The 25,614-nt window shown below is 45.8% G+C and overlaps 1 protein-coding gene across 1 annotated transcript in view; it reads left to right on the forward strand.

Annotated features, from left to right (window-relative positions):
- The window catches only part of ANKRD26 (ankyrin repeat domain 26), a 315,986-nt gene that overhangs the window by 255,051 nt on the left and 35,321 nt on the right, over nucleotides 1–25,614 (forward strand). The window contains exons 28-30 of the mRNA XM_030216173.1: nucleotides 9,413–9,565; nucleotides 12,877–13,052; nucleotides 21,825–21,918. Coding sequence (XP_030072033.1) covers nucleotides 9,413–9,565; nucleotides 12,877–13,052; nucleotides 21,825–21,918 — 423 coding nt within the window. The remainder of the gene's footprint in view (nucleotides 1–9,412; nucleotides 9,566–12,876; nucleotides 13,053–21,824; nucleotides 21,919–25,614) is intronic.

Raw genomic sequence — 25,614 nt, forward strand, 5'->3', positions numbered from 1 at the left:
AAGCAGCATTCCTTTCGCAGAGACCGCCGTCCCGGAGGTGCTCCCTCCGGTCCTCCCCCAGGGTCTCGTACCCAATGACGGGGTATTGGTCCACGCCCCAGTGCAGATTGGAGGACGGCTGTCCTCGTTTCTGGGCGAGTGGACCACAATAACTTCAGACGCTTGGGTGCTGGAAGTCATCAGAGACGGCTACAAGCTGGAGTTCTGCCGACCCTTAAGAGACGGGTTTGTACTCTCTCCCTGCAAGTCTCCGGTCAAAGCTGTGGCAGTGCAGCAGACTTTGGACAATCTGATCCGCCTGGGTGCGGTCGTTCCGGTGCCAGAAAGTCAGCTTGGCAAGGGGCGTTACTCCATTTACTTTGTGGTACCAAAGAAAGGAGGTTCGGTCCGGCCTATCCTCGACCTCAAAGGGGTCAATCGGGCCTTGAAAGTGCGGCACTTTCGCATGGAGACTCTCCGCTCTGTTATAGCGGCAGTGAAGGCAGGGGAGTACCTGGCATCCTTGGACATCAAGGAAGCGTACCTGCATATTCCCATCTGGCCTCCTCATCAACGCTTTCTGCGTTTTGCAGTCCTGGGCCGACACTTCCAGTTCAGAGCCCTCCCGTTCGGGTTGGCTACTGCTCCGCGGACCTTTTCCAAGGTAATGGTGGTCATAGCGGCCTTCCTGCGAAAGGAAGGAGTACAAGTCCATCCTTATCTGGACGACTGGTTGATCCGAGCCCCCTCTTATGCAGAGTGCGGCAAAGCTGTGGACCGGGTAGTTGCTCTTTTGAGCTCCCTGGGATGGATCATCAACTGGGAGAAGAGCCAGCTGCGCCCGACTCAGTCCCTGGAGTATCTGGGAGTTCGATTCGACACCCAAGTGGGCAGAGTGTTCCTGCCAGACAATCGGATTGTCAAGCTTCAGGCTCAGGTGGCCCAGTTCCTAGTAGCCTCTCCTCTTCGGGCTTGGGACTATGTGCAGCTGTTGGGCTCTATGACGGCCACGATGGAAGTAGTGCCCTGGGCCAGGGCTCATATGAGACCACTACAACACTCTCTGCTGCAGCGCTGGACTCCGATGTCGGAGGATTATGCTGTGCGTCTTCCCTTGGATCCAGCAGTGCGCAAGGCGCTGAGCTGGTGGATGCAGACAGACAAGTTGTCTGCGGGAATGCCTCTGGTGTCCCCAGAGTGGATTGTCGTCACGACGGACGCCTCGTTATCGGGCTGGGGAGCCCACTGCTTGGGAAGGACAGCGCAGGGGCTCTGGTCTCCTGCAGAGGCAAAGTGGTCTATCAACCTCCTGGAACTCAGAGCCATTCGGTTGGCGCTTTTGGAGTTCATCCCGGTACTGGTGTTCAAGCCTGTACGGGTCCTGTCGGACAATGCCACGGCTGTGGCCTATGTCAACCGCCAGGGAGGTACCAAGAGCGCCCCTCTAGCCAAGGAAGCTATGAGTCTATGCCAGTGGGCGGAAGCGAACCTGGAACAGCTGTCAGCGGCCCACATTGCCGGAGTCATGAATGTCAAGGCGGACTTTCTCAGTCGCCATACCTTGGAGCCCGGAGAGTGGCAGCTATCTGCTCAGGCGTTCTTGGACATCACGAAGCGCTGGGGCCAGCCGAGCCTAGATCTGATGGCGTCATCGGCCAATTGCCAAGTGCCGCGCTTCTTCAGCAGAGGACGGGACCCTCGATCCCTGGGAGTAGATGCTCTTCTCCAACAATGGCCGACACAAGAGCTTCTCTATGTGTTCCCGCCCTGGCCCATGTTGGGCAGGGTACTAGACCGGGTGGCAAAGCATCCCGGCAGGATAATCCTGGTGGGTCCGGATTGGCCCAGGCGTCCCTGGTATGCGGACTTGATCAGGCTCTCAGTCGACGATCCTCTGCGGTTGCCAGTGGAGCAGGGCCTGTTACATCAGGGTCCCGTGGTGATGGAGGATCCCTCCCCCTTTGGTCTTACGGCCTGGCTATTGAGCGGCAGCGTCTGAGGAAGAAGGGCTTCTCAGACAAGGTCATCGCCACTATGCTGAGAGCGAGGAAACGCTCTACTTCTACTGCTTACGCCAGGGTTTGGCGTATCTTTGCAGCGTGGTGTGAAGCAGGCTCTCTTTCTCCTTTCACTGCTCCAATTTCTTCAGTGTTGACGTTCCTGCAAGACGGTCTGGACAAAGGCCTGTCGCTCAGTTCCCTTAAGGTCCAGGTAGCGGCTCTGGCTTGCTTCAGGGGCCGCCTGAAGGGTGCTTCCCTGGCTTCGCAGCCAGATGTGGTGCGCTTTCTCAAGGGGGTTAATCACCTGCGCCCTCCTCTGCACTCAGTGGTGCCTGCGTGGAATCTCAACCTGGTGCTAAGAGCATTGCAGAAGCCGCCGTTTGAACCCTTGTCAAGGGCATCTCTGAAAGACCTGACGTTGAAAGCAGTCTTTTTGGTGGCTATCACTTCAGCCAGAAGAGTTTCCGAGCTCCAGGCGCTCTCGTGTCGAGAGCCTTTTCTACAGTTCACTGAGGCAGGAGTGACTATTCGCACAGTGCCTTCCTTCCTGCCCAAGATTGTTTCTCGCTTCCATGTGAATCAGCAGCTATGTCTCCCTTCCTTTCGTAGGGAGGACTACCCAGAGGAGTACTCTGCTCTTAAATATCTGGATGTGAGACGAGTCATCATCAGATACTTGGAAGTGACCAATGATTTCCGGAAATCGGATCATCTGTTTGTCCTGTATACAGGTCCTCGTAGGGGTCTGCAGGCTGCTAAGCCTACAGTGGCAAGATGGGTCAAGGAAGCCATTGCAGCGGCTTATGTGGCCGCGGGGAAGGTGCCGCCTATCCAGCTGAAGGCTCACTCTACAAGAACTCAGGCGGCCTCGATGGCAGAGGCCGGTTCCGTCTCCTTGGAAGAGATATGCAAGGCGGCAACTTGGGCTTCGGCCCATACATTCTCCAAGCATTACCGCTTGACTGTGGCTGCTCGGGCGGAGGCCCGGTTTGGAGCTTCAGTGTTGCGGTCAGGGATTTCTATGTCCCGCCCTGGGTGAGTACTGCTTCGGTACATCCCACCAGTCTATGGATTGATCAGCTTGATGATATGGAAGGTAAAATTATGTATAATCATACCTGATAATTTTCTTTCCATTAATCATAGCTGATCAATCCATAGCCCCTCCCAGATATCTGTACTGTTTTTATTCTGGTTGCATTTCAGGTTCAAGTTTAGTCTTCAGTTACTTCAGAAAGACTTCGTGTTCAAGTTTTTTCACTTGGATTCTTCAAGAGTTAAGACGAGTTTGTGTTACAGTGAGCTGCTGCATTCCTCTCCCCTCCGTTTTACGGGGCTGGATTGAGACTTAAAATTCTGCCGGCACTCCCTCCCGCTTCGTGCGGCTGTAGGGCAGTTTTGTACCCCTCCCGCTTCGGCGGTGTTAGGGTCAGTCAGCTCCTCCCGCGGTTGCGGTTGCAGGATAAGCCAGATCCCCCCGCATCGGCGGGTGTGGTGTCCCTCCCCCGCTCCGCGGGGATGAGCTGGACGGATTCCCCTCCCCCGTTTCGGCGGTGGTGAGCTGGGCAGAGTGTCCCTTCGTGGGTGTAATTCTCTAAGTGCTGAGTCCTGCGGATGGAGCTTTGATATCGACATACTGAGGAGTTTCCGGCAGCACATGACCACATATAGGGAGGCAAAAGTTTGCTCTCTATCTCCACCTGCTGGTAGATGGACACAACCCACCAGTCTATGGATTGATCAGCTATGATTAATGGAAAGAAAATTATCAGGTATGATTATACATAATTTTACCTTACATTCCTAGGAGTACATGTCTCTGGTTTATGCTGTTTGTTTACCATGTTTCATAAGCACATAATCCCAGGAGTGCAGAATCAGTGCATGTTGTTGCTAACTTTGGAATACTGCATTACCGCATTATCTCAGAAGATGCTGTGGACTTATTGTGCTTTTAACAATCTCACTGTAAATATCGGTAAACTATTATTTTGTTTTTAAAGAAATTATATGAGCCAAAAATTTAGGTTGTATGGACTGATTAAAATGTAGAATTTGTACAGGTGTATTGTATTTTTGTTTTAAGATTTTGCTATTTTGAAATCATTGTGCATGCTATAGCTGATGTGTTTATCTGTTGATAGATATATTAAAAAAAAAAGAATGAAGAATCATAATAATATGATTGACCATGAGTCTTGTGTTGGTATATCTAGATACACTCTATGTCTGATTTCTAGTAGCAGCATTTGGTTCACTGTACTGTGAAACATCCTTGGAAACTATATATGAGACAATTAAAAAGACTTTGTAGTCTCTTTGTTAGAAAGATTATTGCTTTTGACAGTTCACTAAGTTGATCAGGCCCACCAGTGTTGCTGTTGAAAAGATGTGATACAAATGGCATGGTTACAGCTTGGTCTATATTAGATTTAGCTCACATCTTTCTAAGTAGCTCAAGGTGTGAGTAACCTTCAAGTAGAGTATTTTCCTGTCCCCAGAAGGCTTAAAATGTAAATTTATAAGTGAGGCAATGGAAGGTTAAGTGACTTGCCCAGGATCACAAGGAACAGTAGTGGCTTTTGTGGTTTACACATCATTGTTCTGTTAAAGTACTCCTCCTCCTCCATAGCATTCCAGGATTTGGCTCTTAGATATTGTTAGATGGTTGTTCCTTTTGCCACTTGATGCTTAAAATAGGTGACAAGATATTGTCTTTATTATCTTTGGCCTTTTATAAATACTAAAATATGAACTTGTTCAACATGTGTGAGATGCAGTATGGTAATTAAATTACCCCCCATGTGCTAATGCTGACACATGAATGGGTTTGTATCGGCATTGCCACGCGGCTTAGTAAACATGGGGGTTAGTTACTTATCCACAGTCTATAAATGTTTCATTGTAAAATTACTCATATCTGTTTTAGAATCAAACTTGTCTTTTAAAAAGTAAAATAACCCTTCAGTTTCAAAAGCATATCTATAAATGAAAACTTGTTTCAAAGCATGTTCCTTTTTATTTTATTTTTTTTTCCAGCAATGTAATTAATGTGTACTCTTCTACTGTAATGCATTGGGAGGTTTGAAGTGGGAAGATTTGTTAAAATGGTAGAAAACAATTAGGCAAATTATGGCAAACATTCTGCAGGGCTAAGGTTTTTAACACCAAATTAGAGGTTAATTTTATAAACCATTGTTAAATGTAAAACAGTAATTTAATGTGTTTAACTGTGTATATGCCCAGCAGCTATACCCATAAGAGCCATATTCCAGACAAAGCCCCAAACTTTTTACTTTACAAGTTAAACCAAGCAGTGGGGACTAACCACATTTACAACCTCGAGGCTTCTTTTACAAAGCCGTGCTAGAGATTCCCACACGGCAAATGAGAGGAAGCCCAACGGAATTGAATAGGCTTGGACTTCCTCTCATTTGCCACACTGAGAATTGGCAGCACGGCTTTGTAAAAGAGGCCCCCAGTCACTTGTTTCAAGCCCTATGTGTGCCTCGGAGGAGGTAAAAAAAAAAAAAACTGAGGGGAAATATTTGATCATAGTATTTTCCTGAGTATCTATGCATTCCAAACCATCTCCACATGTAAACAGTGACATTCTGAAGCTGTTTACATGTGAGGATGCCAAGCATAGCTTCTAAGATGGCTTCTGTAGTGAATCGGAAAACAAGCCAAAATCTTTTTGTCTTTTTATCTGTTTGTGAGTTCAGTTATGTAGAAGTGATTAACATTTGGATCACAGTGAATATAATTCAAAGTTCTATTTTTTAAACGTTAAAAAGCAGGATTTTGTTAATAAATTAAATCCTGATCTGAGTTTAGATAGCCAGAAAATTATGTAAAAAAATAATTGTCAATAACAAAATATACAAAAGGTGTTGTTTGGCCCCCCCCCCCCCCCCCCCCCCTTCGTTTTGGGAATGATGTTCAAAAGGTTTCTCCGAGGACAAGCAGGCTGCTTGTTCTCACATGTGTGTGTCGACGTCAGAGTCTGCCCAGGAAACAGCAAATTTTCACTAGCAAAATTTAAAAGTTTTGCCAGAGCCTTCTGGCGAGCAAACCGTGCGCACCGCACATGCGCGGACGACTTCCCACCCATCGCGTTGAGCGTGCCTCCTCAGTTTCTTTCTTGTCCGCGAACAAGGTGACAGGTTTTTTCTGTGCTCCTTGTAAGGCCCAGGAAAAGAGTCTGACAACTTCTTTCATTCTTTATTTTCATCATTTTTTCGTCATTTTTTCTTTAAAAAAACAAAACAAAACTCCACGTATCTATTCTTAGTTTAGCCCCCCTTTTTAAAAGTTTCCTTTGTTTTTCGACGCAGCCGGCTTTAGGCCACACGGTCGGATTCTTCCTTTCTTTTTGTGCCCTTTTTTCTTTTAATAGGCACAATCGTGTCTTGATTTCGCTGAAGCCATTTTTCCTTCCATGTCATCGAAGACACCCAGCGGCTTCAAACGTTATACTCGGTGCAATCGGACCATCTCAGGTACCGATACCCACGCCTGGTGTATCCAGTGCCTTGGGCCTGACCATAGCCCTGCCGCTTATAGTCTGTGTCTTCGTATGAAGAAACGGACCCAAGCGTCTCGAGAAGCCCAACGAGAAAAGCTTTTTGGAGCTCGGTCCGGTCCTTCGACATCAGTACCGAGGTCGACGGCGTCAACATCGACAGGAGCATCGACGTCGGGAACGGAGGTAATGGCTGCTGAGAGACCAACTCGCGTTGGGAACAGTGAGGCGTTGAGTGGGTCTCCACCTGTCTTGAGGCCTCCTGTTATGCAGGCCCCCCCGGGACCGACCTTTTTCGGCCCCGGCCCCGAGGAGACGTGAGGATTCCACGTCCTCCTCATCGGTACCGAGGAGTCTCGATGACGGGCGTCGAGCGAAGGCGAAGAAGCACTGTACCATCATCGTTCTCCTTCGATGCACGGTACCGAGAGCTCTGGGGCATCGTGAGAGTTGGCACCCAAGAAGCATCGGTGCCGAGAGGATCGCTCCTCCTCGATACAGGAGGTGCCGATGCGTCGGTCTCCTATCAGTCTGATGCCTGCTCCTGAGCCTCCACAGATTCTGACACCGCCTGTTCCACCGACCCCGCAGCCTTTTCCGATGGCGGCTCTCGACGAGCGCATCCAGGCCTTGTTTCCAGAACTTCTGGAGGGAGTGCTACGTCAGTCAGCTTCAGTTGCCTTCTGTACCATCTGCTGCAGCGGTGTCTGGCCCTTCTCCTGCGGTGAGGTCTCCGACTGCGGTGCCACCTATGGCATCTACTTATCATTTCTAAAGCGCTACTAGAAGTACGCAGCGCTGTACACTTGAACATGAAGAGATAGTCCCTGCTCGCCAGAGCTTACAATCTAATTAGGACAGACAAACAGAACAAATGGCATCGGCATCGGCTGCCACCCAGGTCAACTCTCCTTCGATGTCAGTGGAGGGAGCTTCGCCGCAGTCGGACTGGGCATCGGCCTCTCAACATCGCCATAGAGGACATCGTTCCTTAGCGTCGAGACAGGTTCAGTGTCGAAGTACCTTGACACAGGCTTTATCTGACACTGAGCAAGAGCGTTCGTAGGAGTCAGAGGAAGATCCCAGGTACTTTTCTTCTGATGAGTCCTTTGGGATTCCCTCTGATCCTTCCCCTCTGGCAGAGAGGAGACTTTCTCCACCGGAGAGTCTGTCTTTTTCCTCTTTTGTCCGTGAAATGACTAAGGCTATTCCCTTCCCTGTGGAGGTTGAGGATGAGCCCAGGGCTGAGATACTCGAGGTCCTGGATTATTCGTCTCCACCTAAAGAGGCTGTAACAGTTATTATTATTATTTATTGCATTTGTATCCCACATTTTCCCACCTATTTGCAGGCTCAATGTGGCTTACAGAGTATGGTTATGACATAGTCATTTCGTGATAACAGGTACATAGTCATTTCATGGTAACAGATACAATTATTAAGTTTGAAAATTAGGTACAGGAAGGTGTTAAGTAGGATATAGGTGAACTGTAATAACTGTGTGGATTATTGAGGTAGTTTTGTAGGCTATGTGTTTTCTTTGTAGGCCTTTTGGAAGAGATGAGTCTTCAGAGATTTCCAGAAGTTAGCTATTTCGTCAGTAGCTTTCAGGTCTGTAGGTAGAGCATTCCACAGCTGCGTGCTCAAGTAGGAGAAGGTGGTGGTGTGTATCAGCTTGTATTTTAGTCCTTTACAGCTGGGGAAGTGCAGATTGAGAAATTTGCGGGATGATCTTACAGCGTTTCTGGGAGGCAAGTCCACAAGATTTAACATGTAGATTGGGGCGTCTGCGTGAATGATTTTGTGTACAATCGTGCAGATCTTGAACGCCATGTGTTCTTTGAGTGGGAGCCAATGAAATTTCTTTCTTAGGGTTTCCTCTACATAAGATACTGAAGGAAGTCCTTATGGAAAACTGGTTGGCCCCTCTGTCTGGCCCTGTGATCCCGAAGAAAGCTGAATCCCAGAATCCAACTCCACCCCCCCCCCCCCCCCCAGACCCATTTTTTTCTATTCCAGGCTGCACTCTCAGATGTTTATGGTTTCAGGTCAATCTAGGTTATGCCCTCGCCGTTGCGAGTCCCAATTGACTAATGTTTATTGTTTTGAGTGATCCTGGATGCTAGGGATACCCTACATGTGAGAACAAGGTACCTGCTTGTCCTCAGAGAAAGAAAATATACTTACCTGTAGCAGGTATTCTCCAAGGACAGCAGGCTGATTGTTCTCACAAACCCACCCACCTTCCCTTTGGAGTTGTTGTTTGTTTGTTTGTATGCTTTTTGATTAAACTGAGGAGGCACGCTCAACGTGACGGGTGGGAACACGTTGGCACATGCGCGGTGTGCACAGTTCATGTGCCAGAAGGCTCAGGCATATCTTTTTATTTTGCTGGTGAAAATTTGCCGTTTCCTGGGCTGACACGGACGTCGACCCACATGTGAGAACAATCTATAGGTAAGTATCTTCGCTTTATCTGACTTAACTTTGAGAATTTCCCAGGCAAATTTTGTGTATGCAATTGTGCAGTTAAAATTTAACCAGTTAAGTATGGCCGCAGTTGGAGATATGATGAAGGTGGGCATTGTACTTTAACCAGATAGTGCCAATTTAGCCAGCGTTGTGTGAGTAAAGCTAATTGTCTAGTCAGAAAAACGTCTGTCCTAATGTTAATCAGATGTTCATTTGTTCATTGAACAGATTTAGGGCCCTGCTTACAAAGGCACAATAGTGGTTTTAGCACATTATAACCATGTAGATGCCCATAATATTCCTATGCGCATCTACATGGTTAATGCACACTAAAAATGCTAGTGCACCTTTGTAAACAGGGCCCCTAATCTGCAGTGTTAGTTGAATATCTAGTAAAAATTGGTAAACCACACTTAACATAAGCTTATTTGTTTAGGGGGCATTGAGACAACTACAGCAAGAAATTGCAGATTCTCTGAAAAAGTTATCAATGTCTGAAGCCTCGTTAGAAGTCACAACACGATATCGCAACGACCTAGAGGATGAAAAATTGCACTTACAAAAGGAAATAGAAAAAATCAAAAGCAAGGTAAATTTTGCACATATCGCTGAGAGAAAACAGGGCAGTATACATTGGCTTGATAATTAGTTTGTAAACTATATTACATATGATATTTTCTGAGTTACCTTTTGAAAATTATTATTATAATGTGGCATCTTATGATTTACTTATGTAAGTACTTTGATGCTAATTTTACAAAATTTGTATGTTGGAGATCTGTATAGTTCTTGATAATTTCACCTGGGATTAATTTATGGAATAGATATTGAAAAAAATTCAGGATAGAATGCTGCACTTTTACCTTACCAGGTTCTGAGTCATTTCATTTTAGATTATTATAAACTGATAAATTATATATCCTTTGTAATTTCTTTGTGACAAGATGTAATGATACATATAACTCAATATATTTTCATGATTTTTAGGTTACTCTGTAACTAGGCTGTGGTTTTTTAGAAAAGCACATGAAAATAATTTTGGAAACATAGATCACTGCTAAATCATATAAAAAGATATTTGTTTATCTTCTAAGAAAATATACAGTGAGCAATTCAGTTTGAGTGATGTAAAGTTAATTAATCTTAATATTAAGCTACAGTAGAAGGTTGATCTTCAATTGATTAGTCCAGGTAGATTCAGACTAGGTGAACTTGTTGACCAGATAAAATTTATCTGATTAAGAGAAAGTAGCACTTGGGTTGTTTAATAGTTGCAGTTTAGTATAGCTGAACCAGTTAAATAGGGCTGCACAAACAGTAGGCCTAAAGCATGGGCATAGATTGGGGGGGGGGACTACGACGACTTAGTGTTGCCCGAAGTCGCAGCGGCGAACTGGCGGCGGGCGGAGTGCCAGTAGTAATAGCAGCAGTGAGGCAGGCTTGACTCCGACTCCGTCTTTCGCTTCCTTACCCTGCCCTCTCAGCGTCCCGCCCGAAAGGAAATGACATCAGAGGAAGGTGGGACGCAGAGAGGGCAGGGTCAGGAAGCGAAGGACTGAGTCGAGCCTGCCTCATTGCTGCTATTACTACCGCTGCCCCCCTGTTCGCTGCTGCAACTTCGGTGGAGTTGGATTGGAAGTGAGCCAGGCAGCCTATCTAGTCCACTCCCCCGTGCAGCCGTCGACGTTCACTCAAAACACAGCAAGCAAACCTGTCAGCTGCTGCCTGCATCCACGTTGTCGTCCTTTATCGTAGTAGTAGTAGTTGGCTGCCAGTAGGCGAGAGAGAGATGGGAGATGCTGCGAAGGGAGAGGGGGGGAGACGCTGGATAGAATGGGGAAGGGGATGGAAAGAAACAGGATGGGCAGGGGAGAGAGGAGAATTGCTGGACAACAGGGTTTGATGGAGGGGACAGATGAGAGGAAATTTGCTGGAGATGGATGGAGGAGAAGGCAGGGGAGAATGGAGAGTTGCTGGACATGGATGGACGGATGGAGAGGAGGGTTGGGGAGAGAATAGAAATCGCTGGACATGGAGCGGAGGGCAGGGGAAGGAGGAGAATTAATGGACATGGATGGATGGAGGGGAAAGGGGAGAGAGGAAATTTGCTGGATATGGATGGATGGAGGAGAGGGCAGGGGAGAATGGAGAGTTGCTGGACATGGATGGAGGGGACAGCAGGGGAGAGAGGAGAATTGCAGAACATGGATGGATAAATGGAGGAGAGGGCAGGGGACAGAGGGACATTTGCTGGATATGGATGGATGGAGGAGAGGGCAGGGGAGAATGGAGAGTTGCTGGACATGGATGGATGGAGGGGAGAGACGTCAGGAAGGAGATGCACATGAATGGAGGGGAGGGAAGAGAGGAGAAATGCTGGACGGATGGAGTGGAGGGCAGGGAAGAGAGGAGAAATGTTGGACAAGGATGGAGGGAAGGAAAGACGAAGGAGATCCACATGGATGGCGGGGAAGGGAGAGAGGAGAAATGCTGGACATGGATGGAGGGCAGGGAAGACAGGAAGTAGATGCACATGGATGGAGGGAAGTGAGGAGAAATGCTGGATATGGATGATGGGGAAACTGCTGAGTTTAAGGGCTGGTTTGGAACACATTGAGGGCAGATACTGAAACTCGAGGAAGGATAGGGACAGGGCTACAGATGGTAGACAAGGATGCATAAGGACACAAGAGGGAGAAAAAAATATCAAATGGAAAGAAGACACTGCATAAAACAGAAGACACTGGGACCAAAGCGAATAGAAAAACTAAATGATCAGACAAAAAAGGTAGAAAAAAGTATTTTATTCAGAATTTATTAATTGAAATATGTCAGCTTTTTGAAGTGTGCATCTGTGTTATTTTGCATGTAAGTTTCAATTTTTCTGGTATTGCTGCATGCTGAGTCTGACTTTTTGAGTTAACTTTCTGGTTCAGTATTTTGCCTTCATATTTTTTGATTTCTAGTTCCTTGTGTCATGTCTGTTGTCATGTGTATTTCATGTGTGATCAAGGTGCAGTATTCTACTAGTGTGTAGTATTTGCAGCCCTTTTTGTTTTGCTTTTTTTCACAAGGTAGTGTATTGGTGTTTTAGAGCCTGGTGTAATTACAGTTCTGCCTTTTCACGCATAAGGTTGTAGCTCGCCATGTCCTTGGAATTAGTGCTGTTATGATTTAGTAAGGTTATGAGTGTGTACAAGTTTGTGTATAGCGTTTTGCAGTGGAGAGATTGTGTGTTGGCCTTACTGAGGTGGCACCAAAACATCAGAAAGGGTGTAGAGCCTAAATCATGACACACTACGTCTTGAAGGATCTACATATAGAGCCTATGCATTTCTAAGGTCAACACTGGTATGGTGTGGGAAAGGGGGTGGGGAAACACTACTGGAGAGGAAGAAGGAGTGCTAGGTAAGGAGGAAAGAAGGAAGGAAGGGAGAAAGAGCTGGCTTGATATCTCATACATATTCATTATGGTTGTTCCCCAAAAAACCCAGCTCTTTTTCCCTTCCTTCCTTCCTTCCTCCATATTAGCATATTCATTTGCATATATATATATATATATATATATATATATATATATATATATATATATATATGCAAATGAATATGCTAATATGCTCCGCCCCATCCTTTGCCCCCCCCCCCCCCCCCCCCCAAAAAAAAAATGAAACAGTCAAACTACGCCCATGGCCTAAAGTTAAATGAATAACTTTATCAAGATAACATTACTTGGTTATATTCAGCAGTCAGAATTGACCAGTTACGTCTGCTGAGTATCTGGTTAAAGTGGTTCAGATAAATTTTTTTACTGACTGCCATATAAAATATTAGCTCTCATATGCTTATGCCTAAGTATGTACCCAGTACTGTATGTTAACTTGATCTGTTTTGCCATACCAGCTGCAGGATTCAGAGGAGAAGCATATTCAGGCCGAACACCATGTCCATGAGTTGAAAAATGCATTCGACGTTAAAGAACGTGAATTACTTTCTGCTTCCCAAAAGTTGCAGGAGTTTTCAGCTGTGTCATCTGAAACTGAAAAAACTGTGAAACAACTGGAAGAACATATACAAAGGTAGACAAGTTCTGGTTAAGTACATAAGTAGATAAATATTGCCATATTGGGACAGACCAAAAGTCCATCAAGCCCAGCATCCTGTTTCCATCAGTGGCCAATCCAGATCACAAATACCTGGCAAGATCCCAAAAAAGTACAAAACATTTTATGCTGCTTATCCCAGAAATAAGCAGTAGATTTTCCCTTAAGTCCATTTGAATAATGGTCTATGGACTTTTCCTTTAGGAAGCTGTCCAAATCTTTTTTAAGCCCCGACTAAGCTAACTGCCTTTACCACATTCTCTGGCAACAAATTCCAGAGTTTAAATACACATTGAGTGACGAAAATGTTTCTCTGATTCATTTTAAATTTACTACTTTGTAAGCTTCATTGAATGCCCCCTTGTCCTAGTATTTTTGGAAAGAGTAAACAGACTCTTCACATCTACCCTTTCACTCTACTCAATATTTTATAGACCTCTATCATATCTCCCCTCAGCTGTCTTTTCTCCAAGCTGAAGAGCCTTAGCCGCTTTAGCTGTTCCTCATAGGGAAGTCGTCCCATCCTCATCACCCTTCTCTGTACCTTTTCTAATTCCACTATATCTTTTTTGAGATGCAGTGACCAGAACTGCACACACTTATTTTGAGAAAGACAATCAGTGTGATAGCACCTTATGTTAAGAGTGACTGGAGTAGTTGGCAGTGGAATCCGGTAGAAATACGCTTGGCCTCAGCCCTTCTGCATGTCATGTGCAAGGAAGTAGGAATAGATGTGCAGGAATGGTAGTTTTCACATAATATTATGATATCGGTAATAGCTCCTGGGGTGTATTTGTAGGAATGTGCAGGTGTATGTGTGTTTTCCAAATAATTTCAGCTTAACGTGTCCCTCGTCAGCACTTTTATCTTCGAGCCGCCCCATTAGAACTACATGTTTGAGCGAAATACACTGCCTGTGAAGCTATAGGGAATATCCTAGTAACTTTTCTGTGCATACCTTTGATGTGCCCGTTGTACCTAGCAAGTATTTCCATAATGAGTGCGTGAAAGAGCATACTGATATGCTGATGAACATACCTGATGCCATTACTGTGTGCATTTTTACTCTAGAAGACAGAACTGAAAGCAGGCTGATAGTTTAGGAGTTGCATCGTACATTTCTTTCTCCCTCCACAAAGTTCTTCTCATGGCTGCTGGAGCTCACTGCCTTGGTCATATTTTCCATTAGTGGCCTCTCCAATTCTGCTTGTGGGGCCATAGTTCACTCCCCCTCCTCTCATTAGGGATTCTCATCTTCCCCCCTTCTCAATCCCCTCTGCCAGCCTACCATAAAAGTGGTCTTCTGTTGGTCCCTGGAAGTAGCAGCATTGCACATATGCTGCCTGTAGCCTGCCCCAAAGCAGTGGCGTAGCAAGGGCGGGGCGGTGGGGGCGGTCCACCCCGGGTGCACTCTGCTGGAGGGTGCAGAGAGCAGCCGCGCGTCTGTCGGCTCCGCTGGTTCCCTACTCCCTCTGCCCCGTAACAGGTTACTTTCTGTTCCAGGGCGCAGGGAGCCAGTGGAGCCGACAGGCGCGCAGCTGCTCTCTGCACCCTCCATCAGCCAAGAATGCACCCGGGGGGGGGGGGGGGTTTATTGCACCGGAGGGGGAGGTGTCGTGCTGCACCCTGGGAGGACGGACGCCGCTGCACCCCGCTGCAGCGATCCGCCCCGGGTGGCAGCCGACCTAGGATCGCCACTGCCCCAAAGCTTTCACTCTGGCCTGTCCTGCTTCTCTGACATCACATCTTTTTTCTGCATGGGTGGGGGATGGGACTGAGGGAAAACTTTGGCCCACACTGCAGGCAGCATATGTGCAGTGCTGCCACTGGCAAAGATTAACAAAAGACCACTTTTAAGGTAGTCTGGCACAGGAGTGGGTGATGTTGAAACACAGGTGGGGGAGGGGAAGATGTTGGATTGTGCTGAGAACGGGTTGGTAGTGAAAGAGCGTAGAAGAGATGTTTGAAGGAGACAGGGGACGCTGCAGTACAATTAATTTTTTTTAGTCGCAATTGATAATGCATTAATTGTAGCGTTATCTGCATTTAAAATGCATCCCTACTAACTAGTGGGGAAGTTACGGACTTGGTTGCTGTTATCTGACCAGTTGAGGTGGAACCTGAACTTGATCCCCAGCTTCCTGCTCTAGCTGCTCTACCGTTAAGAGTACTATTAGGATTCCCATGCTCATTAGCAGTCACTACCCTGAAGAAGTTCGTATGTCATCATGTGGCCACCCTCAGCACTGTACACAGCTCTGGACAAATAGATAATAAGATGAACAAAGTGGGACTTTATTTTGTGTCCTGCAAGGGACTTTAGGTGCCAGCAGCGCAAAAGTCCATAAGAGTAAGACAGGGTGAGGGGTGTGGGTATCACATCTTGAGTGCTGGATGCAATGTAAGGGGTGGAGCATTAGAAAACTATATAAAAATGAGATCAGGAACAAGTAAGGGGGATCAAATAATAAAGGAATGAAGGTGTGTGAGAGAACTGATGAGTTCAATCAATGTAGAAGGAGGTAGAGCTCAAGTTGCATTGTTGATGGTATCCATTCTGATTATGCAAGTGTACAATAGAAGGAATGAGAAGTTAGCACCTACCTCTAATACCCTGCCAGCATGTAGGAACCATGATCGACTCCCTGCCTCTGTTGGAGCCAGCTCTCTGAATCAGCAGTTGGGGGATTAGCATTTCCCAAGACTTGTATTGATCCCAAATTCATCAGGCTATTTGTTGTTCCCCACTTGTACCTCGGCTGTTTAGAGCAATAGTAGGAGGCATCCCACTTGCAATTATAAGAACTGTAGAAGAGAGGGCAGTAGCAGCCATTGGCCTGCAGCTTCTTACAGTAGAATTGGAAGTAGGCCTCAGCAGGCTACATTGTTGTGAACTCTAAGTGCAAGTGCAAGCCACTACCTTTGTATCTGGATCCAAAGTACATCGCTCTTAAATTTCCCCTAAAATTCAAGGGGTTTTTTTTTCGCCTTGGTAATCTCTAAAACACACAGTACAAGGAAGAAGTAGGGAAGGGCCTGGTCCCCCTTAGTATTCGGTTCACTACGTACCTCACTGCCCAAGGCAATTCATGCTCAGTTAATGTGTCTATTAACAGTGGTTCTTAACTAGTGTGTCAGAGACACTGGTGTGTCCCCAGGAGATGGGAGGTATCACAAAGAAAGAAATTAGGGTAGAAAGCAAGCCCATGTTTCCTTGACAACCATCAGTGCCTGCAGTCTGGGAAGACCAGCAATCTTGAGTCAGGTTCTTGAAATCCTTGTAGCTGGTCCCTATTTCTGCTTCCTCATTACCCCAATAATAACTGCTGCCTCAAGCCCCAACTGAAAATGTTACCAGTCTGCAGTCCGTAGATTCTGTTTTCTATATAATTTCTGAGTAGTGTATTTAAAAATTTTTGGGTTGCCTCACAGTATCTGGCAATTGAGGAATTCTGTGGTGCTGTTACTGAGGGTGACACTAGAATTTGAATAGATATTTGTTTGGTTGTATGATACGTAAGAAATCTGGATCTGATGTGTTGCATCCAGCTTTCAATATGGAATAGGCAAATCCATACTAAACTTACATTTAAACAATGAAAATGCATTGTTCAGCTGTAAATTTTAGTGTTTGGTGTGTACATATATGAATTTGTACATACATGAATTTGTTCAGAACCCTTATTTTATCATCCTCACTTTAATATTCCCTTATCTCTTGTTTGTCCTGTTTGTCCTAATTAGATTGTAAGCTCTGTCGAGCAGGGACTGTCTCTTCATGTTCAAGTGTACAGCACTGCGTACGTCTAGTAGCGCTATAGAAATTATAAGTAGTAGTAGTAATGTCTGTCAGGTGTGTCAGAACAGAAGAAAGGTTGAGAACCACTGGTCGATGATGATTGATAGACCCTGTGGAGCCTGCTTAATCAGCCATCTGCCATTTCCTCTGAATGAATATATACATATGTTGCATGGTGGCTGGAAAAGAAATTAGGATACATAAACAAGATCCTCACTCACTCATTTGCACACATTTTTTAGCCCAGCCCCAAAATGATATCTTGTACCAGACTATAAACCAAAAGTGAGGTAACTGCCCACAACAATTATGCCAACCACCAGCATGACCATGCAGCGGCCCCTACTAAGACTACTTCGGCAGGTAGTGCAATCAAGTGTACTATACATACTGTACCACGAGATCATGGCCCATACAAAGATGGCCACCACCAACAAACCATGAGGCTGCCCGTAGTCTGGCAAACAGCACTCCCCACCTATTCTCTTGGGGAGATTGCAAAACCTGTCCGCCCCAGCCCCACATCTTATGTTATTGCACATATAGACCCTGCTGGGCAGTAGCAAGGAACAGCGGTACATACCATTTAAGTGGTTTAGTATCTGCGTAATCCTATGGCCATCCCCAACCTTCAAGCACTCAGCAAGGCCTGTATCTGTAAGCTCAGATTGCCTCCCCCGTCACCTGTTGCTACCTGATGTAGGGTACATGTGCATCCGCATTGTAAAATACCTGCACAACAGAAAGCACTCTGCTCCTGATACTCAGAAGTCCTGCACAGCTGCACAAAGCCTCTCCTTGGCATCCAGTGCTCCGCCGATAGACTCCCGACAGACTCACACCAGCCACTACACATAGTACATTACAAAACGGCCGCATGCCGAGGGCCATTAAAAAAAAACCCACATCATAACCCCAATACCTCGTGAGTGTAACAACAAAAATAGCCGCACATCCCTAGACATCAAAAACTTCTGCCATAACCCACCATCTCAAGAGTCCTCCAAAATGGAATCCAAACACCAATGGCACCCATTGCCCTGACACACCTGGTAACAGCCCCTCGATCCCCCTGAGGACAGCTGGGCATTTATCATGGCCACAGCAGAGAACTGGATGAAATGACTGCCCGTCCATGATTTATTTATTTATTTATTGCATTTGTATCCCACATTTTCCCACCTTTTTGCGGGTTCAGTGTGGCTTACAATATGAGTTAAATATTGGAAATACAATTTGTTACAGATTGGTTATGGATTACATTTTGTATAATTATGCGAAACAATTGGAGTGTCCTTGGGGGTGTAACAATGGAGCACAAACATTGGGAGGAAACAATGGGAGCTTAGATCACTTGTGCCATAGCAAAACAACCCGTGGCACTTGCCCATGGCATGGTGTGTTGGCAAGACAATAACAGCCTGAACCATATTCTCACCTCCCTGAGGCCCTGAACAACAAAAGGCAAGACAGACCAAACCCTATCCCTGGCATCCCAGTTGTTCAACAGCATGAGAATGACTCGCCAGAACGAATGTGCTCTGCAGAGAAAAAACACACTATGCTTCTATAGTCTGGAGGATCCACGGTTTAGCAACCAGGTGAGAATGGTCTGGAGCACCAACTAACTGTTGGAACAGCAGCAGGGCAATATGGCAATTTTATGCTCGCAAACGCCCCTCTTACTGCCTCCAGCGGGCCAGCCCTTTACCTTCCTCCAGGACCTCCACTCTTACCTGCATCCCTCCTCCCCTTCTACCTTTTATTACCTCCCCTTTCATCTCTGTCTCTAACCTGCCTAAACCTTCCTTCCTTCCCTCCCCCCTGGACTCCATGTTCTCGCCGTACAGAACCACCTCCCTTTTGTGCGGCTGACCCGCCTATGCATCTGGGTCAGCTTCCTTTCTGGTTATGAAACTTTTTCACTAGGAATGTGCACAGGGCAAAAAATGTTGGTTTGTTTTTAATTTGTTTGGCCTTTTTTCTCAAGTTCAGACTTTTTTTTTCAATTGTTTCACACATTCTTTTTCAAAGAAAAATGTTTAATTTGTGCTAATCTGCTTAATGTGCATTCATTCATAGGTTAACCTGCATTAACTCAGTTTAGTGCACACTGACAAATGCATATCCCAATATTTAATGATGACACTGCAGAAGTTAGGAATCTAGTTAAGGAGAGGAGAATAACCGTGCATAGGTTGCATTTTCAAATCCATGTATGTTTTCCATGAGACAAGTGCCCACACAAACGTCAAGTTCAAATATATGTGAATACTTTGTAGTCAGCTTGTTTTGGAGTGAAAGTATATGCCCATATTTGCTTTGAAACCTAAGGCAAAGCTTGCAAATAAAAAATATCCATAGAATTTGTCCCAGTGTTGGGCAGTCTGATAAATTTAGATTAAGGACGACAATTATTTTATCTACTTTTTGGTCCCTTAAGGCCACTTTCCTTTTTGTAAACATTTAGCTCCTTGTCATGGTTATCCTTAGTTTAACAGCCTACCACTCTTCATCCCATACAATTGAGGTCATGAGGATGACTGGACCAAATTAGGAACTGATTGTCTAGTCTAGAGAGTCAGTTTTCTTTTGTTTGTTGTTGTTTTGGTTTTGGTTTTTTTTAACTATACATCATATCTTTTAAAAATGATCTCCTGCTTACATACAATTGATTGTAAACTTGGAGACTATCAATCACAGAGAGTAGATTACAAGTTCTTTATAGAGCTACTAGTAAAAAAGGCCCGTTTCTGACACAAATGAAACGGGCGCTAGCAAGGTTTTCCTTGGAGTGTGTATGTTTGGGAGAGTGTATGTGAGAGTGACTGTTTGAGAGTCAGAGTGAAAGTGTGAGTGTGTGAGAGAGAGAGTGAGTCTGGGTGTGAGTGTGTTTGTGAGAGAGTGTGTGTGTGAGAATGAGAGTGTGTGCAAGTGTGTATGTGAGACACAGTGTGAGAGAGAGTGTGTGTATGAGACCAAGCGAGTGTGTGAGTGACTGTGTGGCACATAGAGAGTGAATGTGATACAGTGTGAGACAGAGTGTGTGAGAGTGAGAGTCAGAAAGACATTGTATATGAGAGAGAGAGTGTGAGCCGTGCCCTCCCAATCCATGGCCATCTGTCCCCTGCCCCCTCCATTCATCCTTTTCCAGCAATTCCCCTCTGTCCCTGAGCCCTGCCCTCCCAATCCATGGCCATCCATGTTTCTCTGTCACCTGCCCCCTCCATTCATTCCTATCCAGCATTTCCCCTCTCTGCCTGAGGCCTGCCCTGCAATCCATATCCATCCATGCCCATCTGTCCCCTCCATTCATCCCTATCCAGCAATTCCCCTCTCCCTGAGTCCTGCTCTTCCAATCCATGCCCATCCATGCTCCTCTCTCACCTGGCCCCTCCATTTTTCCCTATCCAGCATTTCCCCTCTCTGCCTGAGGCCTGCCCTGCAATCCATATCCATCCATGCCCATCTGTCCCCTCCATTCATCCCTATCCAGCAATTCCCCTCTCCCTGAGTCCTGCCCTTCCAATCCATGCCCATCCATGCTCCTCTGTCACCTGGCCCCTCCATTTTTCCCTATCCAGCATTTCCCCTCTCTGCCTGAGGCCTGCCCTGCAATCCATATCCATCCATGCCCATCTGTCCCTTCCATTCATCCCTATCCAGCAATTCCCCTCTCCCTGAGTCCTGCCCTTCCAATCCATGCCCATCCATGCTCCTGTCACCTGGCCCCTCCATTTTTCCCTATCCAGCATTTCCCCTCTCTGCCTGAGGCCTGCCCTGCAATCCATATCCATCCATGCCCATCTGTCCCCTCCATTCATCCCTATCCAGCAATTTCCCTCTCCCTGAGTCCTGCCCTTCCAATCCATGCTCATCTGTCACCTGGCCCCTCCATTTTTCCCTATCCAGCAATTGCCCTCTCTACCTGAGGCCTGCCCTGCAATCCATATCCATCCATGCCCATCTGTCCCCTCTATTCATCCCTATCCAGCAAATTCCCTCTCTCCCTGAGCCCTGCCCTCCCAATCCATGCCCATCCATGCTCCTCTGTCCCCTGCCCCCTCCATTCATCCATTTCCAGTAATTCCCCTCTCTCCCTGAGCCCTGCCCTCCCAATCCATGCCCATCCATGCTCCTCTGTCCCCTGCCGCCTCCATTCATCCTTTTCCAGCAAGTCCCCTCTCTCCCTTCCATGACCCCCCCCCCCCCTCGCATCCATGCTCCTCTCTCTCCCATGTCCCAGCCTGGCCCGCCCTCTTCTCCCCCCCCCCTTCGCATCCATGCCCCCCCTTCGCATCCATGCATCCATGCATCCCCCCCCCTTCGCATCCATGCCCCCCCCCCCTTTCGCATCCATGCATCCCTTTTTTTTTCTTCTTCTTCGTTTTAACTTTACCTCCGTGGCGGTTCGTGCAGCGAAGCGTCAGGGAAGGAGGCGGCGCTCCCGACGTCTAGCTTTCCCTTCGCTGTGTTCCGCCTTCTTTTGAAGGCGGAACACAGCGAAGGGAAGGCTAGACGTCGGGAGCGCCGCCTCCTTCCCTGACGTTTCGCTTCCGGATTTGTTTGGTTTGAGGCGAGGGCGGGGCAGAGACGGCTGGCTGGCTTGAAGGCTTCACACCACGAATCCACGAACCCTTCAGCCTGGGAGTGACGTCAGATGGCTTCAAGGCTTCAGGGCTTCACGGCTTCACAGAACGTTGTCCTCAGAACGTTGAGGGTGCGTTTTATTATATTAGATTTGAAAGCTGTTCTAACAGCGACTATCTCTGTTTGATCCTTATTTGTCCCCACTTCTCAGTTGCACTTAGCATTCAAATTGAACATTGTGTGGAGCAGGACCTTGAACCAGGCGTTCACCAAGTGTTCCAGTTAGTACAGACCACTGCTGCTAACTTTAACAGTTGCAAATTTTTATAAAATCTGAGTGCATGTTGTTCATTTTCTAGACTTGAGATTGAAAATGCAAGATTAGAGGCTACAGTTCAACAACAAACTAGCAAAATTGAAATACTCCAGAAAGAGCGACAGGAGTCTACTTTGGTAAGTGAAGTGCAAGGTTGTGTATATAATTTCAAATTTAGGGCTAGATTTAAAAGGCACTTTAGCATGTGTTATTTCAGTTTATTCAGTGAGACATATTTAGTAATAGTGCTTTATAGCAATGGCACACATTAACATAATAGCACACTTTAGTAAATGTAGCCCTTATTGTTTGATTCTCAAAGCATTGGCTACAACATTACAAGTGAGGATCACTGTGTCTTAACAGAAGTGAAAAACAGGCACAAATCAGTACAGGTACTTTTTTTCTCCCATGGCCATACTGAAAGCAAAACTACAAATATTGTTTGCTTTGCTTATTGGGGTAACAATGTTGACAATAATACAAGCGATGTGATAAGTATGTTTAAAGCTGGTCAGTCTCTCGAGGTCTGGATCCATTCTGTTATTATAACATCTACATTTATGGCTACAGGGAATTAACAAAGAATTTCAGAATAGAAAAGGTGAAATACAAGAGAGATACTTAGACTAAAAGAGTAGTTACTAAATTGCGTTATGGGAATAATGTATCATATTTGCTTCTTAATGTACCCTAAAATTGAGCATTATGGTAAAATAATTTAGACACCATATGCTAAAAATAATGAGATGCAATGCATGAAAATGAATGCAAACTAGAGAATTACATGGGGACAGAAATTTTACCCGTCCCCACTCATCCCCACTGGAATCTTGCCCATCCCCGCAAGAATTTAACCTGTCCCCAACCAGTCTCGCAAGAATTTAATGGTACATTTAAAAAAAAACAATTCCAGTCATCTATCTTGGTCTCTCTCTGGGTTTGAGCCACAGCACTGCAGGCAAGGAAGGAACAGAAGTTACAACTTGGAACACTCTGGTGCGCACATGTAAGACTTGTCTCTGATTCACTGGCACTGTGTGCTAAGAGGTTGCCACATACACACGCCAATAGGTCAGGTGACATCTGATGCTTGTACCTGTGTCAGAGCTGAGGTTTTGCATCAGCCCGGGAGCAGAGAGGATTAATAGTAATATAGTAAGTGACGGCAGATAAAGACCTGAACAGTCCATCCAGTCAGCCCAATAGTCACACTCATTATCAATTCATGAGTTAATCAAGAAAGAACATGATATTATATACTTAATTATGTTTTTTCTTTGGCGTTTCTGGGACATAGACCATAGATGTCCATCTGGCCCTATCCTTATGTTCCAACTACTAGAGTTGCCGTCGAAGCCCACTCCAGGCTATTCGTCTTCTCATTTGCGGGACACAGACTGTAAAAGTCTGTCCAGCACTATTTTCGTGTTCCAGCCACTGAAGTTGCTGTCTAAGCTACTGGTTCCCAAACCTGGTCCTGGAGACACTTTAGCCAGTCTGGTTTTCAGGATATCCACATTGAATATTCAGGAGAGAGATTTTGCATTTCCACTACTGCTTGCAAATGTCTCTCATGAATAGTCATTGCGGATATCTCGAAAACCTAACTGACTGGAGTGCCTGCAGGACCAGATTTGAGAACCACTGGTCTAAGCCCTTTCCAGCCCATCATAAACCAGATTGCCATATATAAGAGACAGACCATTCAAGTCTGCCTGGTGGTCAGCCCTAGTTCATCACAGCTGGAGTCTCCATCTAAGCGTCACTCAACACATCCACACACATGCAGCCATTTAAGTTTAGTTTTTTTTTATAACTCCAATTTTCAAATTAGAGATCCTCTGTGTTCATCCCACGCCTTTTTGAATTCCATCCATCATTTGCGCCAATCTCTCACTTGGTAGGTGAGAGATTGGCGCAAGTGCAGCTTACACTTCCACAGGAACCTTGCAGGAATTGTTTCCATCCCCAGGGGAACCCCACAGAACTGCTTCCAAAACCCCATGGGAACCCCGCAGGTTCTGTGGGATTCCTGCGAACCCTGTTCCCGTGCAGGTCTCTAATGCAAACATCTCAATATTGTGTAAATCAAAAACGTGTTGAACTTTGCAAGCTGTATTATTCCAAGTAAAATAACACCAGCCTTGAACTTCCATGTTTTCCTGTCCAGGAGGATTTGGTCACCAAGACATGGCCCAGTGTTTCCAGGGAGCCTCTCTTGAGGCCAGCATGGTAAAATAGAAGCCCAGTCCAGGGTCCTCAGGTCCCCTCCCCCCACCCCCCCCAAGCAAAGACTCCCCTCCAAACATACCTCATCTCCCACCCAAACCCCCTCCCCTCCTGAAAACACATTAGATATTAACCATTCAAGTTACTGCCCTCACCTCCTATACTACTGCTAGGGGTTGCAGGTGCCATTTTGAACCTGATGCTGGCAGGAGTAGGAATGACGGGGGATCACTCCTGCCCCATATCCCTTGAGCACTAGTGATTGCTTGAGGTAGGCCTGGAGGTCTTTGTTAGAAGGGAGTTTGGGAGTGGAGTTTGAACAGTTAATACCTTATTTGCCTTTGGGGAGATTGTGGGTCGGGGACCTTCTTTTTGGCCACACCAGCCTCTAAGAAAGGCTCCCTGGGGAACATCTGACTATGCATTAGTGGTCTGATGCTCTCTGGAAGCAAAATAATAGTTTTTGTGAAGTTTATCACAAGTTGCATTATTCCCTTAGTGACTCCTGCTGGTTAATGACTCCTACGGTAAACTAAGCTTGGTAAAATAATATAATTTACCACAGCTTAGTAACTTACCCCTCTAAATTTATGACCTACCTTGTATAGTACCAGGTGGAATGTGTTAGTTTAAAATTCTTAAAAGTGGAAAGGAATATATTGTAGTTTTACAAGAAGAAGATTTAAAAAGTCCTTTAGCAGAATATTTAGGCAGACACGGCAATAACGCATGTAAGGGGTCTTGTACCAAAGTTTGTTAAATTTTTGCATTTAACACCCCTTACCTAATGCATGCTGATTTTTGCTGTTAAGGTTACATGCTTATTGTTGGAGGTATGTTCAGAGTGTTCTGTGTAATTAACACGCAAACATGTGCATTAGCGCATATGGAACCCTGTAGCAAGGCTGCATTTAGCACCTCATATTGAGGAGGCGCTATATGTAACCACATTAACTGCACAACTGACAGTCTGAGGTATGTACCTGGCACAAACTTCAGTATGCTATCCATGCCCATTCTCTGTCCATTCCCTACCTAGTTTCCGGTAACAGTTGGCGTGCTTGTGTGATAGCTGTTAATAATGCTAAATTGTGTGTTAAGGGCCAAATTCTGTATAGGTTGCTAAAAGGCTCCTAAAAACTGGGCCTTAAGCTAATATTGTATAACACAAAATTTGCATGCCAAATCTATTATAGACTACTAGCATAAGTCTACAGTTATGCGCCAAAGTTTAGATGCGACCATTTATATCATGTCTATGGCTGGCATAAATGCAACTGTTCTATAAAGTGCACAAAAGAATAATTGGAATGCCCCTGACACATGCATTCCTCTCCTGTGTTAATGCCCCCTTTGCATTTACATGTGAGAGAAGCTACGTGCACTGTTTATAGAATAGAGGTGTAAGTCTGTTCTGTGCTCAATTGCAAATTAGCCCAATTAGTACTTGTTAAAGCACTAATTGGTATTTATCAATTATTTGCCAGTTTAGTGCCAATTAATTGTTGCACATGGAACTGGCCCTATTCTGTGACTACATGCCCAATTGCATGCCTAACTTTGGGCATTATTTATAGAATTTGGGAGTAAGTGCTTAAATC

Source organism: Microcaecilia unicolor, chromosome 10, assembly GCF_901765095.1.
Source record: "Microcaecilia unicolor chromosome 10, aMicUni1.1, whole genome shotgun sequence".
Lineage (NCBI taxonomy): Eukaryota > Metazoa > Chordata > Amphibia > Gymnophiona > Siphonopidae > Microcaecilia > Microcaecilia unicolor.